General features: G+C 37.9%; 1 protein-coding gene across 1 annotated transcript; it reads right to left on the bottom strand.

Annotated features, from left to right (window-relative positions):
• Positions 1–2,398: 2,398 nt before the first annotated feature.
• On the bottom strand, positions 2,399–14,880 carry LOC128638382 (indolethylamine N-methyltransferase). The gene is made up of 3 exons (XM_053690313.1): positions 14,648–14,880; positions 6,136–6,343; positions 2,399–3,104 (listed from the first exon to the last, which is right to left on the bottom strand). Exons 1-3 carry the CDS (start codon positions 14,799–14,801, stop codon positions 2,666–2,668), a joined length of 801 nt encoding a protein of 266 aa, XP_053546288.1. The 5' UTR covers positions 14,802–14,880; the 3' UTR covers positions 2,399–2,665.
• Positions 14,881–15,166: the final 286 nt, after the last annotated feature.

The following is a 15,166-nucleotide window of genomic DNA, read 5'->3' as shown; positions in this document are numbered from 1 at the left end:
AGCAGGTAAAAAAGAGCGAAGAGAGAAGGCATGAGGAGAGGGAGGAACAGGTCAAAGAGAGCCAGAAGAAAAGACATGAGGAGATGGGGGAGCAGATGGAAGAGAGCAAGGAGAGAAGGCATGAGGAGATGGAGGAGTGAAAAGCAGAGAGCAAGGAGAAAAGGCATGAGAAGATGGAGGAGCAGGTAAAAGAGAGCAAAGAGAGATGGCATGAGGAGATGGAGAAACGGATGGAAGAGAGCAAGGAGAGAAGGCATGAGGAGATGGTGGATTAGATAGTAGAGAGCAAGGAGAGAAGACATGATGAGATGGAGGAGTGAATTGAAGAGAGCAAGGAGAGAAGGCATGAGGGGATGGAGGAGCAAATAGAAGAGAGCAAGGAGATAAGACATGAAGAGATCAAGGAGCAGATAGAAAAGAGCAAGGAGAGAAGGCCTTAAGGAGATGGAGGAGCACATTGAAGAGAGCAAAGAGAGAAAACATGAGGAGATGTACGAGTGGATAGAGAGCAAGGAGAGAAGGCATGAGGAGATAGAGGATCAGGTAAAAGAGAGCAAGGACAGAAGGCTTGAGGAGATGGAGGAACTGATAGAAGAGAGCTAGGAGAGAAGGCATGAGGAGATGGAAGAGTGTATAGAAGAGGGCAAGAATAGAGGCTTGAGGAGGTGGAGGAGCAGTTAGAAGATGTTAAGGAGGGAGGCATGAAGGGGTAGAGGAGCGGATAGAAGAGAGCAAGGAGAGAAGGCATGAGGAGATGGTGGAGTAGATAGTAGAGAGCAAGGAGAGAAGGCATGAGGAGATGGATGAGTGGATAGAAGAGAGCAAGGAGAGAAGGCATGAAGAGATGGAGGAGCAAATAGAAGAGAGCAAGGAGATAAGACATGAAGAGGTGGAGGAGCAGATAGAAAAAAGCAAGGAGAGAAGGCCTGAGGAGATGGAGGAGCACATTGAAGAGAGCAAAGAGAGAAAACATGAGGAGATGTAGGAGTGGATAGAATAGAGCAAGGAGAGAAGGCATGAGGAGATGGAGGATCAAGTAAAAGAGAGCAAGGAGATAAGACATGAAGAGATGGAGGAGCAGATAGAAAAAAAGCAAGGCGAGAAGGCCTGAGGAGATGGAGGAGCACATAGAAGAGAGCAAGGAGATAAGACATGAAGAGATGGAGGAGCAGATAGAAAAAAACAAGGAGAGAAGGCCTGAGGAGATGGAGGAGCACGTTGAAGAGAGCAAAGAGAGAAAACATGAGGAGATGTAGGAACGGATAGAAGAGAGCTAGGAGAGAAGGCATGAGGAGATGGAGCAGTTGATAGAAGAGGGCAAGGAGAGAGGCTTGAGGAGGTAGAGGAGCAGATAGAAGAGGGCAAGGAGGGAGGCATGAGGGGGTAGAGGAACAAATAGAAGAGAGAAAAGAGAGAAGGCATGAAGAGATGGAGGAGTGAATAGAAGAGAGCAAGGACCAATGGCAGGAGAAGCTGGAGGAATGGATAGAAGAGAGCAGGGAGAGATGGAATGAGAAGATAGAGGAGCGGATAGAAGAGAGCAAGGAGAGAAGGCATGAGGAGATGGAGGAGTGGATAGAAGAGAGCGAGGAGATAAGGTATGAGGAGATGGAGGAGTGGATAGAAGAGATCGAGAAGAGAAGGCATGAGGAGATGGAGGAGCGAATAAATGAGAGCACGCAGAAAAGACATGAGGGGATGGAGGACCAGATAGAAAAGAGCAAGGAGAGAAGACATGAGGGGATGGCTGAGCCATTAGTAGAGAGCAAGGAGAGAAGATATGAAGAGATAGTGGAGCGGATAGAAGAGAGCAAGGAGAGAAGATATGAGGAGGTGATGGAGAGGATAGAATAGAGCAAGGAGAGAAGGCATGAGGAGATGGTTGAGCAGTTCTAAGAGAACAAACGTCTCTGTCAGCCCTATACAATAACATCCCCTAAGGTGTTGGGCTACACTGGTTTCTTCTGACCATGCACCGTGCATGGGTCCAGCATCAGGGACAGTGTTAGACCTGGCTGCCTCAGGTAGACATGTGACCAGCTCACTAGCTGCATGATCACACAGCGCAGCACTCCAAGTGTCATTAAAAATCACTGTATTCCTGGCCTAGCATGTACTGCATAAGTTCCACTTCACTAGGAATGTTTTTCAGATGGCACACACACAAATACATATTCTACACCATATAACAAAGCTTCTCACAGTACACAGGTTCACTGACAATGTTCCAGGGAGGGAGAACAACACAAGGGCCACATTTAATTAAAAGATGTAATTTTCCAATATTTGTGCCCCTGTTCCAGGGTGAATTAGTCTGGGAAGCACTGCCCTATATTTACATGAGATCTGCGGTAAACCAAGATTCATGTTAAATTATTTAATGACGCAATAAAGTAAATATATTTAAAAAAAAGATTTTATTAAATTTTCTCTATTATTGAATGACTAAAAAGCTATAAAATATTTGCCTTAACTACATTATAAACAAAGCTTTAACTTTAAATCATGGATTGAGAAGCACATTTTGTGTCGTTGGGTTAACTGTTTTGCAAGTGCATTAATGTGATGCGCTACTAGCTCATTAAACTTGTAGTACAGTACAATATTGTGCTAATATCTGATACGTTTATAATTATTTCCCTTTTATAAGTATAACATCTCACGTTTATGGCTCTTTCACTTTTCGCGCGGCCACAAACAAGCTTGAGTCATGGTCACAGATATCAAATTGCTCTTTGTCATATTCTCTAGGGACGACCTCTAGGTCAATAATCTCAAAGCCAGTCTCAACAATTGCCTTTCTCATAAAATCCTCGGTTAATGTTAAGCATGAAAACTTTTTCCCCCCTGACAAGTACGAGGTGCAATTTAGAATTTCTGTGATAACTAAATGTCCCCCTATTTTTAGCAGTGGGGAGATATTTTTAAGGACATTTCTATAAGTGTCTAAATCTTTGCAAGCGCATTCCAGACATCCGAGTGTCATTACACAGTCGGCCTTTGGTAGAACTATGGGATCCATTGGTCGGCTCTTAGTTACGTCACATTTTATTGTTTTCGTCACAGTTTTTCTCAGCTTTTCTCTCTTTTCCTCAACCGTTGTCCTAAAAGAAGTAAAAGATACAATTTTATATGAACTCACACATTAAAGAGGCATGAAGCCCAAAATATTTTTTTAAGGAAATAGATTGAAAATAAAATTTTAAACAAACTTTCATTATTGAATGCTAATAAACTGACATATTTACTGTGTATTCGCCTCCCTTTTAAGGCAGCTCTTAAAGGGACAGTCAACTCAATTTTTTTTATTGTTTTAAAAGATAGATAATCCCTTTATTACCCATTCCTCAGTTTTGCACAGAAAACATGGTTATATTAATATACTTTTTACCTCTGTGATTACCTTGTTTCTTCTGATGCTAGGGTTGCCACCTGCCCTAGTATTACCAGGACAGCCCCGGAATCAGGAGGAATATCCCGTGTCCCGGGTCATCCTCTGAATGTCCCGGACTCCTCCTACATGTGGTACCTTGGTCTGCCACCTGGCCTGTATTTTACCTTATCAGCCAGTAAAATGCCGCCCAGGGGAGGAAGAGGTGATTTGTGAGTCACTGTGGAGCGGGGTGGGCTAGCCAGCTCCAGGGCAGCAGGCACACATTACTGGTGCAGCAGCAGGCATTGGGCTGGGTTTAAGCCACGTCCTCCTGGGTCCTACAGCCTGCTGGCTACACGCAGCATGCCACACACTACTACTAATGCCTTTATTCTCAGGTATCTGCCCTGCGGGCTGCGGCAAACCAGCAATGCATCTGGATCAGATAGCAGAGAGTGTGCTGCCTCAGTGCTGAACTGCCAGGATGATGCTGCTGCCCGGACTCCCTCTCTGGAGTCAGAATGACCCGTGTATCTCAATGTTTCCAACACCAACATGAATTCCCGGAAGTGCAGCGCAGGGAGCAGACAGTCTCCTTCAGCTCTACACACCACAGGAATCACACGGAATACCTCTTGGCTGTCACTATTACAGAGTAATATACTAGTTCCAGTCAATCAGTTCCCTTAGGTTGGGTAACATAGATATGCTACTAGTCTTATTATGCAAATTGTCCCTTTTAACAACTTCTGTACCTCGGACTCACCAGAATACAAAAAATCAAAAAAGGAAAGAGAACAGCACACCTGTTTGTGGGGCACGGAGTAAGATTTGCCAAATCTTGTTAATCCAAAAAGTCAAACATCCAAAGCACTCCAGCCACCAGTCTTTGTTTAAAAGATCTTTATTTTCTTTAGTTGGGTCCAACTAATGAAAATAAAAGTCTTTTAAACAAAGATTTATTCTGGTGGCTGGAGTGCTTTGGATGTATGACTCACCAGAATACAGTCATAGTGACACACTCTGTGGCTGTAATAAGGTGACAAGCTCTTCTGACACACCTAGGGCATATATATATATATATATATATATATATATATATGTTATATATATATGTATGTATATATATATATATATATATGCTATGTATATATGTTTTATATATATATATATATACACAGAAAAACACACAGGTGTCCGGACAGAATTCTCAAAACAGGTTCGTTTATTGAAGAAAATAGCATATAAAAGCATGCACACAGCGGCTCTGCAAATATCTTATGAAGTATTAGCTTGTAGAATATTGGCTTGCAGGCATTGATGGTAACATGGCCAGATGGATAAGGGCTGTTAGGTGCACAGAAGGTGGGCTATGTCTGACGCGTTTCAGCTCCTATAGAGCCTTACTCATAGACTGCATGATATATATATATATATATATATATATATATATATATATATATATATATATATATATAAAAAAATATTTTATTTCATATTGAATTTGAGGCCGTGAGAATCCACGTCCCGAGACACGCCCTCCTCATCCCCATTAAAAAAGTGTCCAGGAATCTTCTGGGCAAAAAGTGGCAACCATATCTGACGCCCCCCTGATCACATGACTTTATCTATTGACTTGCATTTAAGCCAATTAGTGCTGTGTTGAATCCATGGGCGTAAGCACAATGTTATCTATATGGCTCACATGCACAAGCTTCCCCTGATGTGAAAAGCAAATACAAAAGCATGTGATCATGGGGCTGTCTTTAGGGACTTAGAAACAGACATAAATTTAGAGGTTTAAAGTTTATAAAGTATGTTAATATAACAATGTTGGTTATGCAAAGCTGGGGAATGGCTAGTAAAGGCGTTATTTATCTTTTTAACAATAACATTTTTTGTGTTGACTGTTCCTTTAATTATTATATATATATTGTGTGTATAAAAATATACATTAAATTCTAGACATGTGCATTCATACCGAAATCAGATTTTCATTTTTTGCAAAGAAAAACAAATATCTGAATGAATGCACCAACAAAATTTAAAGAAAACAGAAAAAGACAAATGAAATTCACCAGTATTTATTTGTTTCCTTTAAATTGATTTTTAAGGCTTAATACTTACCTTAATACGCTCTGGATAGTGCGCTAACCCGATCCTCTTCTTGCCAGAGCACTGGCCGTGATAACAAGAGGCTTAGCGAGCTCTGCACTCAGTAAAAGTTAGTGCAGGTCCTGTGAGCCGAACTGCTAAGCTTTCTGTTAGCACGGGCAGGGCTCTGGCAAGAAGAGTATCTGATCAGCGTACTCTTAAGAAGGCGTTCGGGTAAGTATGTAGCTACTATTCACCTGTAGCTTTGAAACATTTACATCCATTTTAATGAAAACAAAAGTAAATGCTAAAAGACAATTTGATTTTCGTTTTGTTTTAAACAAAATGAAAACCTAATAAATCAGGGAATGAATATTCAGGGAAATTAATTTCCTTGAATATTCAGAACAAAAATATTATACGAAGCGAAATTTTCTTCCCTGCACATGTCTAAATTCCCGTTAAATTATTCTGTGAAGCTTAAAAAGGACAACAGATTAATGTCATTTATGCACCTATTTTCCATTCCTTTCAGTGTTAATGGGAATATTTTAAATAGCAAAGGGAACATAGTACAACTCAAATTACATTTCTTAACATTTGTCCAACCATGATACATTAAAAAAATAGTTTGTGAACACATTTTGCCAGTTGTTTAATGTAATTACCCTTTTCCTTCCATCTCACAAACTGATTTTATAACTTCAGTCCAGTCAAATGTTCCTGGTTCATTCCTCAGACTCCTTTTATAGTAATCTCTTTGCCGATCGGTATAATCGGCGCCGATGATCTCTTTGAAGGATTCACAAGCTGACAGGTCCTGATAAATAGTAGGTCCATGGCCAATGTCTATCAAGAGGTCCCCCTTAATACCTCCTGGTCAAGGAGTAAAGAAGAAAGTAGATATTAACAACCTGATATGTTACCCATTTATATATTACATTATTATTTATTTTGTGTATGTTATAAAATGTATTAGTATTTGGTAATCATTTTACATTACAAAAAAATCAACAAAATCAACAAAAATATTTGGTCAATTAAAGGGACATTAATTTGTTGGAACAACTACAATAGAATGTTTACTACATTATTGTTTTTCCTGCTGTGCAACTGATTTACTCTTCTTCTCATATTTTAACCCCTTTAAAACCCCGGTTGGTAAAGATCTGAATCTTCATACTGGAAACACCTATCTTAGAGCTTAAAGGGACATGAAACCCAATTTTTTTTCTCAGAAATCAGAGATCTAATTTACTTCTGTTATCTAATCTGCTTCATTCTTTTGATATCCTTGATTGAAAAGAATTCCTAAGTGGGCTCAGGAGCAGTGACATATTATTGGGAGCTAGCTGCACACACACACACACACACACACACACACACACATATATATATATATATATATATATATATATATATATATATATATATATATATATATATATATATATACATACATCGTGTGACTGGCTCCCCTGATGTGTATAGCTATATCCCAGTAGTACATTGCTGCTCTTTTAACAAATAATACTAAGTGAATGAAACAAATTTCATAATAGAAGTAAATTGTAAAGTTGTTTAAAGGGACATGAAACACAACATTTTTTTCATCATTCAGATAGAGAATCCAATTTTAAACAACTTTCCAATTTACTTCTAGGCCCCTATTTATCAAAGGTGTTGCGGACCTGATCCGACAGTGCGGATCAGGTCCGCAACACCTCGCTAAATGCGGAGAGCAATACGCTCTCCGCATTTAACATTGCACCAGCAGCTCACAAGAGCTGCTGGTGCAACGCCGCCCCCTGCTGACTCGCGGCCAATCGGCCGCCAGCAGGGGGGTGTCAATCAACTCCATAACCTCCTTAACCTTTAAACCGCTGCTTCATAACTGCTGTTTCTGGCGAGTCTGAAGTAGTCTCACACCCAGTGACAGAAGCAAATTCACAGATCAGTGACGTTGTTGTCTTTTTTACAAGCGTTTAGTTTTGCCTGAACAACACAAAGTGAGAGCAATACTGCAGCCTTGTTCTGTATTAACCATGAGAGCTTTTTCATATTTGTTATGTACCTTTTAAACTGTGTAGAAAAATTAGCAAAAATATAAATCTTCTAATTTTTATTGTGTGAGATAGACCAAAGTGCAAGGTACAGCTGTCACTGATCTGTGAATGTGTTTCTGTCACATGGCGCAAGAACACGCACATTCCAAGATGGCCGCTTCCAGAAAAAAGATTTGGAGTTCTGTAACCAGCAACTGTAATGGATTAAATCAATCCGACGCCAGATTTTGCATAGGTTTGGTATCACATATACAGCGTAAAATAGAAGTTACGCTTGTATATTTCTGCCTTAGCCCGTAGTTTTTACCCCCATAGACGGACATAGAAAACACGCGCAGTTTGGTATCCAATATACAGCGTAAGGACTTACGTGGTGAAAATTGAGAAATCTTACTCCATTTTCACCTCGCCACAAAATGCAGGCGTAGCAGGCCTTGCGCTGAGTATTGGAGCACCGTAACTCCATAAACTACCTGCAAAATAAAACCTAACACCTAATGCATGCGCAATGTCTATCTACCTGTCAACCGCAATCCCCCACCGCAATACCTAATAAAGTCTATTAACCCCTAAACCTCCGCTCCCGGACCCCGCCGCCACCTACATTAAATGTATTATCCCCTAATCTGACCCCCCTACACCGCCCCCACCTATATTAAATATATTAACCCCTAATCTGATCCCCCTATACCGCCGCCACCTATATTATATGTATTACCCCCTAATCTGACCCCCCTACACCGCCGCCACCTATATTAAATATGTTAACCCCTAATCTGATCCCCCTACACCGCCACCACCTATATTAAATATATTAACCCCTAGTCTGATCCCCCTACACTGCCGCCACCTATATTAAATATATTAACCCCTAAACCTTAGTCTAACCCTAACACCCCCTAACTTAATTATTATTTAAATAAATCTAAATAATATTTATATTATTAACTAAATTATTCCTATTTAAAACTAAATACTTACCTATAAAATAAACCCTAAGATAGCTACACTATAATTAATAATTACATTGTAGCTATTTTAGGGTTTATATTTATTATACAGGTAACTTTGTATTTATTTTAACTAGCTACAATAGCTATTAAATAGTTAATAACTATTTAATAGCTACCTAGTTAAAATAATTACAAAATTACCTGTAAAATAAATCCTAACCTAAGTTACAAATACACCTAACACTACACTATCAATAAATTAATTAAATAAACTACAATTATCTAAACTAAAATACAATTAAATGAACTAAACTATATTACAAAAAAAACAAACACTAAATTACAAAAAATAAAAAAATATTACAAGAATTTTAAGCTAATTAAACCTAATCTAAGCCCCCTAATAAAATAAAAAAGTCCCCCAAAATAATAAAATTTCCCTACCCTAAACTAAAATACAAATAGCCCATAAAAGGGCATTTTGTGGGGCATTGCCCCAAAGTAATCAGCTCTATTACCAGCCCTTAAAAGGGCCTTTTTGCGGGGCATTGCCCCAAAGTAATCAGCTCTTTTACCTGTAAAAAAAAGAACAATCCCCCCCCCCACATTACAACCCACCACCCACACACCCCTTCTCTAAAACCCACCTGATCCCCCCTTAAAAAAACCTATGTTTAACCCCCAAGTGGTCCTTACCTTTCCTGAAGACGGGCAGAGAAGGTCCTGTTCCAGGCAGTGAAGTCTTCTTGCAAGCGGCGACCTCTTCTTCTTCCAGGAACCAGCCGGCGCAGAGCGGAGGAGTTGAAGACCGATGACCGCAGAGCTGAAGACCGTCGACTCTGGAACTGAAGATCGGCAACGCTGGAAGTGAAGATCGGCGACGCTGGAACTGAAGACCGTGGAGCCATGGAGCGTGCAGGATCCTCTTCATACGATCTCTGCAGTACACTAAATAGGAATTCAAGATACGCAATTAAAAATGGCGTACCTTGAATTCCTATTGGCTGATTTGAGCCTTCAAATTCAAATCAGCCAATCGGATGAGAGCTACTGTAATTCTATTGGCTGATTTGAATAGCCAATAGAATAAGAGCTACTGTAATTCTATTGGCTATTCTAATCAGCCAATAGAATTACAGTAGCTCTTATTCTATTGGCTAATCAAATCAGCCAATAGAATTAAAGTAGCTCTTATCCGATTGGCTGATTTGAATTTGAAGGCTCAAATCAGCCAATAGGAATTCAAGGGACGCCATTTTTAATCGCGTACCTTGAATTCCTATTCAGTGTACGGGTGAGATCGTATGAAGAGGATCCTCCACGCTCCGCGGTCTTCAGTTCCAGCGTCGCCGATCTTCAGTTCCAGCATAGCCGGTCTACTCTTTAGTTCCAGAGTCGACGGTCTTCAGCTCCGTGGTCATCGGTTTTAAACTCCTCCTCTCCGCGCCGTCTGGTTCCTGGAAGAAGAAGAGGTCGCCGCTTGGAAGAAGACTTCACCACCTGGAACAGGACCTTCTCCGCCGGTCTTCAAGACAGGTAAGGACCACTTGGGGTTTTTTTAAGGGGGGATCGGGTGGGTTTTAGAGTAGGGGTGTGTGGGTGGTGGGTTGTAATGTGTGGGGGGGGATTGTTCTTTCTTTTACAGGTAAAAGAGCTGATTACTTTGGGGCAATGCCCCACAAAAGGCCCTTTTTAGGGCTATTTGTAATTTAGTTTAGGGTAGGGAAATTTTATTATTTTGGGGGGCTTTTTTATTTTATTAAGGGGCTTAGATTAGGTGTAATTAGCTTAAAATTCTTGTAATATTTTTTTATGTTTTGTAATTTAGTGTTTTTTTGTTTGTTATATAGTTTAGTTTATTTAATTGTATTTTAGTTTAGATAATTGTAGTTTATTTAATTAATTTATTGATAGTGTAGTGTTAGGTGTATTTGTAACTTAGGTTAGGATTTATTTTGCAGGTAATTTTGTAATTATTTTAACTAGGTAGTTATTAAATAGTTATTAACTATTTAATAGCTATTGTAGCTAGTTAAAATAAATACAAAGTTACCTGTAAAATAAATATAAACCCTAAAATAGCTACAATGCAATTATTAATTATATTGTAGCTATCTTATGGTTTATTTTATAGGTAAGTATTTAGTTTTAAATAGGAATAATTTAGTTAATAATATTAATATTATTTAGATTTATTTAAATAATAATTAAGTTAGGGGGTGTTAGGGTTAGATTTAGGTTTAGGGGTTAATATATTTAATATAGGTGGTGGCGGTGTAGGGGGATCAGATTAGGGGTTAATATATTTAATATAGGTGGCGGCGGTGTAGGGGGATCAGATTAGGGGTTAATATATTTAATATAGGTGGTGGCGGTGTAGGGGGATCAGATTAGGGGTTAATATATTTAATATAGGTGGCGGCGGTGTAGGGGGACATAAAAAAATAACAATTTTACTTTAAAATCCATAATATAATCAACAATTACACAATAAATTCACCAAAAAAGATTGAGAATTCAGCACTCTTCCAAATGTATTCACAGACTCATATGTGCAAAAATTAAAAATACATTTATTAAATTGCACAGTGCAGCAATAAACTTCACAGTGTGAGATATGTTGGAGTCTAGTATTAAATAACAACAAAAAAACTAAAGAAAAACATGACCGGTAAAGGCTAAATATAAAACAGTAAATGCTGTACCATGGTATAAGCAGATTCTCTCAGTCAGCTTAGATCCCATATTAAAGGGACACTTAAGTCAAATTAAACTTTCATGATTCAGACAGAGCAGCAATTTTAATCAACTTTCCAATTTACTTCCATTAACAAAATGTGCACAGTCTTTTTATATTTACACTTTTTGAGTCACCAGCTCCTACTGAGCATGTGCAAGAATTTTCAGAATATACGTATATGCATTTATGATTGGCTGATGGCTGTCACATGGTACAGGGGGAATGGAAATAGACATAAATTTGAAATTTGTAAGAAAAACATCTACTACTCCTTTAAAGTTCAGACTAAGTTCTATTGCATTGTATTTTTATCATGCATTTGTTTATTATGCAATCTTCTGTAATTACGGCCCTGGTTTTACCTCCCTGAATCTTCTGGGGGTTCAGAGTGCAAGCTGGGTGTAGCTGGTCTGACGTACTTCAGCTCTATTCATATACTTTATTGTGCTGATGTTTGTCAAAACCATGGTACAGCATTTGCTGTTTATATTTAGCCTTGACTGGTCATTTTGTTTCTTTGTTTTTTTAAGTATTATTTAATACCTTACACTGTGAAGTTTATTTCTGCACAGTGCAATTTAATAAATGTATTTTTCATTTTTGCACATATTAGCCTGTGAATAAATTTAGAAGAGTGCTGTATTCCCAGTCTTTTTTCTGTGAATTTATTCTAATTTACCTTCTCAGGCAGTTAATTTACATACACCTAGATTACAAGTTTTGCGTTTGTGTTTTAACACTGAAAAAATGGCCATTTCAGCGTAAAAACCAGAACGCAGCCATTACATTTCTTGTCGGTATAGCAGTACCACAAGCATTTTAGCCTGTAACGCAACGTTAGTCCCGCACTCAAAAAAAAATGATGTTTTTGCGTGGGATTTCCATAGCGCTGCCATTGCAAGTTTTGTGGTGAGGCTAAAAATCTTGAATATATCGACACAATCCGTTCTGCAATCTGAGACCAATAGTTATGAGTTTTGCACAACAAAACTGTTACACAAAACTCATACCTAAAATGTTACAAAGTACACTAACACTCATAAACTACCTATTAACCCCTAAACTGAGGCCCTCCCACATTGTAAACACTATATTAAAGTTATTAATTACTCTACACATTCAGCGAGGTCTGTCGGACCTGATCCACACTGTTGGATCAGGTCCAACAGACCTTTGTTAAATAAGCCCCTATGGGGGTGGCGATATTTGAAGTTCCCCTTTTTGCGTGCGTCGAGTTAGTGTGCAAGCGAAAACTTTTCACTTTGAACTTGAAATACGCACGCTACCTAACACATGCAAAAAGCCGAAGTCTAGCGGGGTCATAATCTAGCCCTAAATGTATATCTCAGTAATGTGTTTACTTTTGTGCAGTTAAAAAACAAACAAAAAAACTTTGTAATGTATTTGTGCTTTTCCACTGCCCCATAAACACTGGAAAGTATCGTGCAGTATTCAAAACTTTGAGCCTGCAACATGTTTTTCTTTATTTATTTATTTTTATTATTTTTTCTTTCATTGAGGAAACAAAATATAACATCTTTTACATTTGGCACTTTGTATCAGTTACATTATACAAGGATTGAGTAACATCGAAGAGAAAATATGAACACAGATAGCAATATAATAATGAAAAAAACAATCTTCTGATTATCTGTAGCATCTCGTGATATACACATGGTATGTAAAATATACAAACTCAGAATTCCTCTATTGTTTACAGAAAATATCTGCCACGTAGTCACTAAAAGTTCTCTGCTGTACTTGAAGTTTGAATTATGGCTGCAAGTTACAGTACTCTTCCCATAAGAAGTTCATGCCTAGAAAATCATCCAATATTTTTGTATTGACGTAGTGATATTTTTCAAGCATTAAAGTATGTTAACTGTTAGTTGATTTCCAATTTCTAGGGATCAATCTTATAGCACAATTTAGCATGAGAAGCAACAACCTATATCTTAATTTGCATTTAATTCTGGGTAAGTTATTCAACAATAATACTGAAGGGTCAAGGGGTATTATAACTGCAACATGCTTTTATTGCTTAAAGGGACAGTACACTGTAAAAATGTTTTTATGGTAATGTATTTCAATTAATTGTTATACCAGCTGCAGAGTATAAAATGTATAAGAAATTGCATTTTCAGGCTTATTTGTGTATATGAAGTATCTGGTTTTGAGCTTTTAAACACAGCCTATTACAATGGGTTGAGTTTTAGGTAATATCATATATCATTATGTTATCACTTTGTGTACACACACTTGCTTCTTTATCTTATATTTGTCTAGAAAACTAAAGCTTAAAACATAGAGAGAACAATGGAAAATTATCATTTTATTACTTAAAGGGCCACTAAACCCAAAATCTTTCTTTCATGATTCAGATAGAGAATAGAAATTTAAACAACATTACAATTTACTTCCATTATTTATTTTGCTTCATTTTTTCAATATCCTTAGTTGAAGAAAAAGCAATGCAAATGGTGAGCCAATCACACGAGGCTTCTACGTGCAGCAACCAATCAGCAGCTAGTGAGCATATCTAGATATGCTTTTCATCAAAGAATATCAAGAGAATAAAACAAATTAGATAATATAAGTAAATTAGAAAGATGTTTAAAATTGCATTCTCTTTCCAAATCATAAAAGAAAAAATGTGGGTGGCATGTCCCTTTAACTTTTAACTATTCTGCACCCCACTGGGAGTTTAATTTCTTCTGCTGGTTGTGTTTACTTAGGCTATTCAATAGCTGAGCTCCAGTATCAAAACTTCCAGTATAGGTTGGGAAACCACAAGTTCAATCAGCTATTTCAAAGGCCAAAATAGGGGTAAAGGAGCTACTTGTAAACAATTTAATACACTCCAGCAGGTAAAATGGATCATTGGGAACAATTTAAATGGGAGAATATTTTTGGGTGAACTGTCCCTTTAAAGGGACACTAAACACAAAAATGTTCTTACATGATTCAGATAGAGAATACAATTTTAAATAACATTCCAATTTACTTCTATTATCTAATTTGCTTCATTCTTTAGATATCCTTTGTTGCAGAAATATCAATGCACATGGGTGAGCCAATCACACAAGGCATCTATGTGCAGCCACCAATCAGCAGCTACCAAGCATATCCAGATATGCGTTTCAGCAAAAGATATCAAGAGAGTGAAGCAAATTAGATAATTGAAGTAATTTAGAAATATTTTTAAAATTGCATGCTCTTTCTAAATCATGAAAGAAAACATTTAGGTTTCATGTCCCTTTAATCAGTGTTATAGTTCATTTATATCTCATATATATAAAGCTTTGCTTTGTATGCAGATCCCTTGCAGTGCTTCGCTAAGCAGCTGATATGTACTCTGCATATAAAAATAGGTGATGTATTTAATAAAAGGACATTATAGATTATGGAGCAGGGTACTTACTGACGATGAATGTCTCAAAAAGCTTCCTCAGCGCAAACTTCAGAAATCCGTCCTTCACCAAAACACCATTTTTCAGATCATAATATGTATTTAAATATCCATTTGGGTCAAACTCATCCTGATAGATTTCTTTTCCTGTAAAATCTGTGCTCATGTTGTTGGTGGGTTCAGTAGGAAATGAGTGAAGTGCTGTTGTTCTCTGTGTGCTGAGATATCAGTACAGAACTGTCAGGGAGCCAACATTCCTTTACAACAGAAGTCAGCAGAAAATAAAAAAGGAATCGGATTACTGAACTTACATTAACCAATCAGAGTAACACTCAGAACTTGCTGCCAAACCCAAAAATGTTCTTTTGTGATTGAGATAGAACATTCAATTTTAAAAAGCTTTCCAATTTACTTCTTTTATCAAATTAGCTTTGTCCCTATGTTATTCTGTGTTTAAGAAATACCTAGGTAAGTATCTGGGGTGACATTACATATGCGGCGCAAGCTTCAGCGCAACTGCTGAAACCCGCG

Source organism: Bombina bombina, chromosome 8 (assembly GCF_027579735.1).
Source record: "Bombina bombina isolate aBomBom1 chromosome 8, aBomBom1.pri, whole genome shotgun sequence".
NCBI classification, from domain to species: domain Eukaryota; kingdom Metazoa; phylum Chordata; class Amphibia; order Anura; family Bombinatoridae; genus Bombina; species Bombina bombina.
The sequence above is the reverse complement of the archived record's forward strand: the minus strand, read 5'-3'. Positions and strand labels throughout refer to the sequence as shown.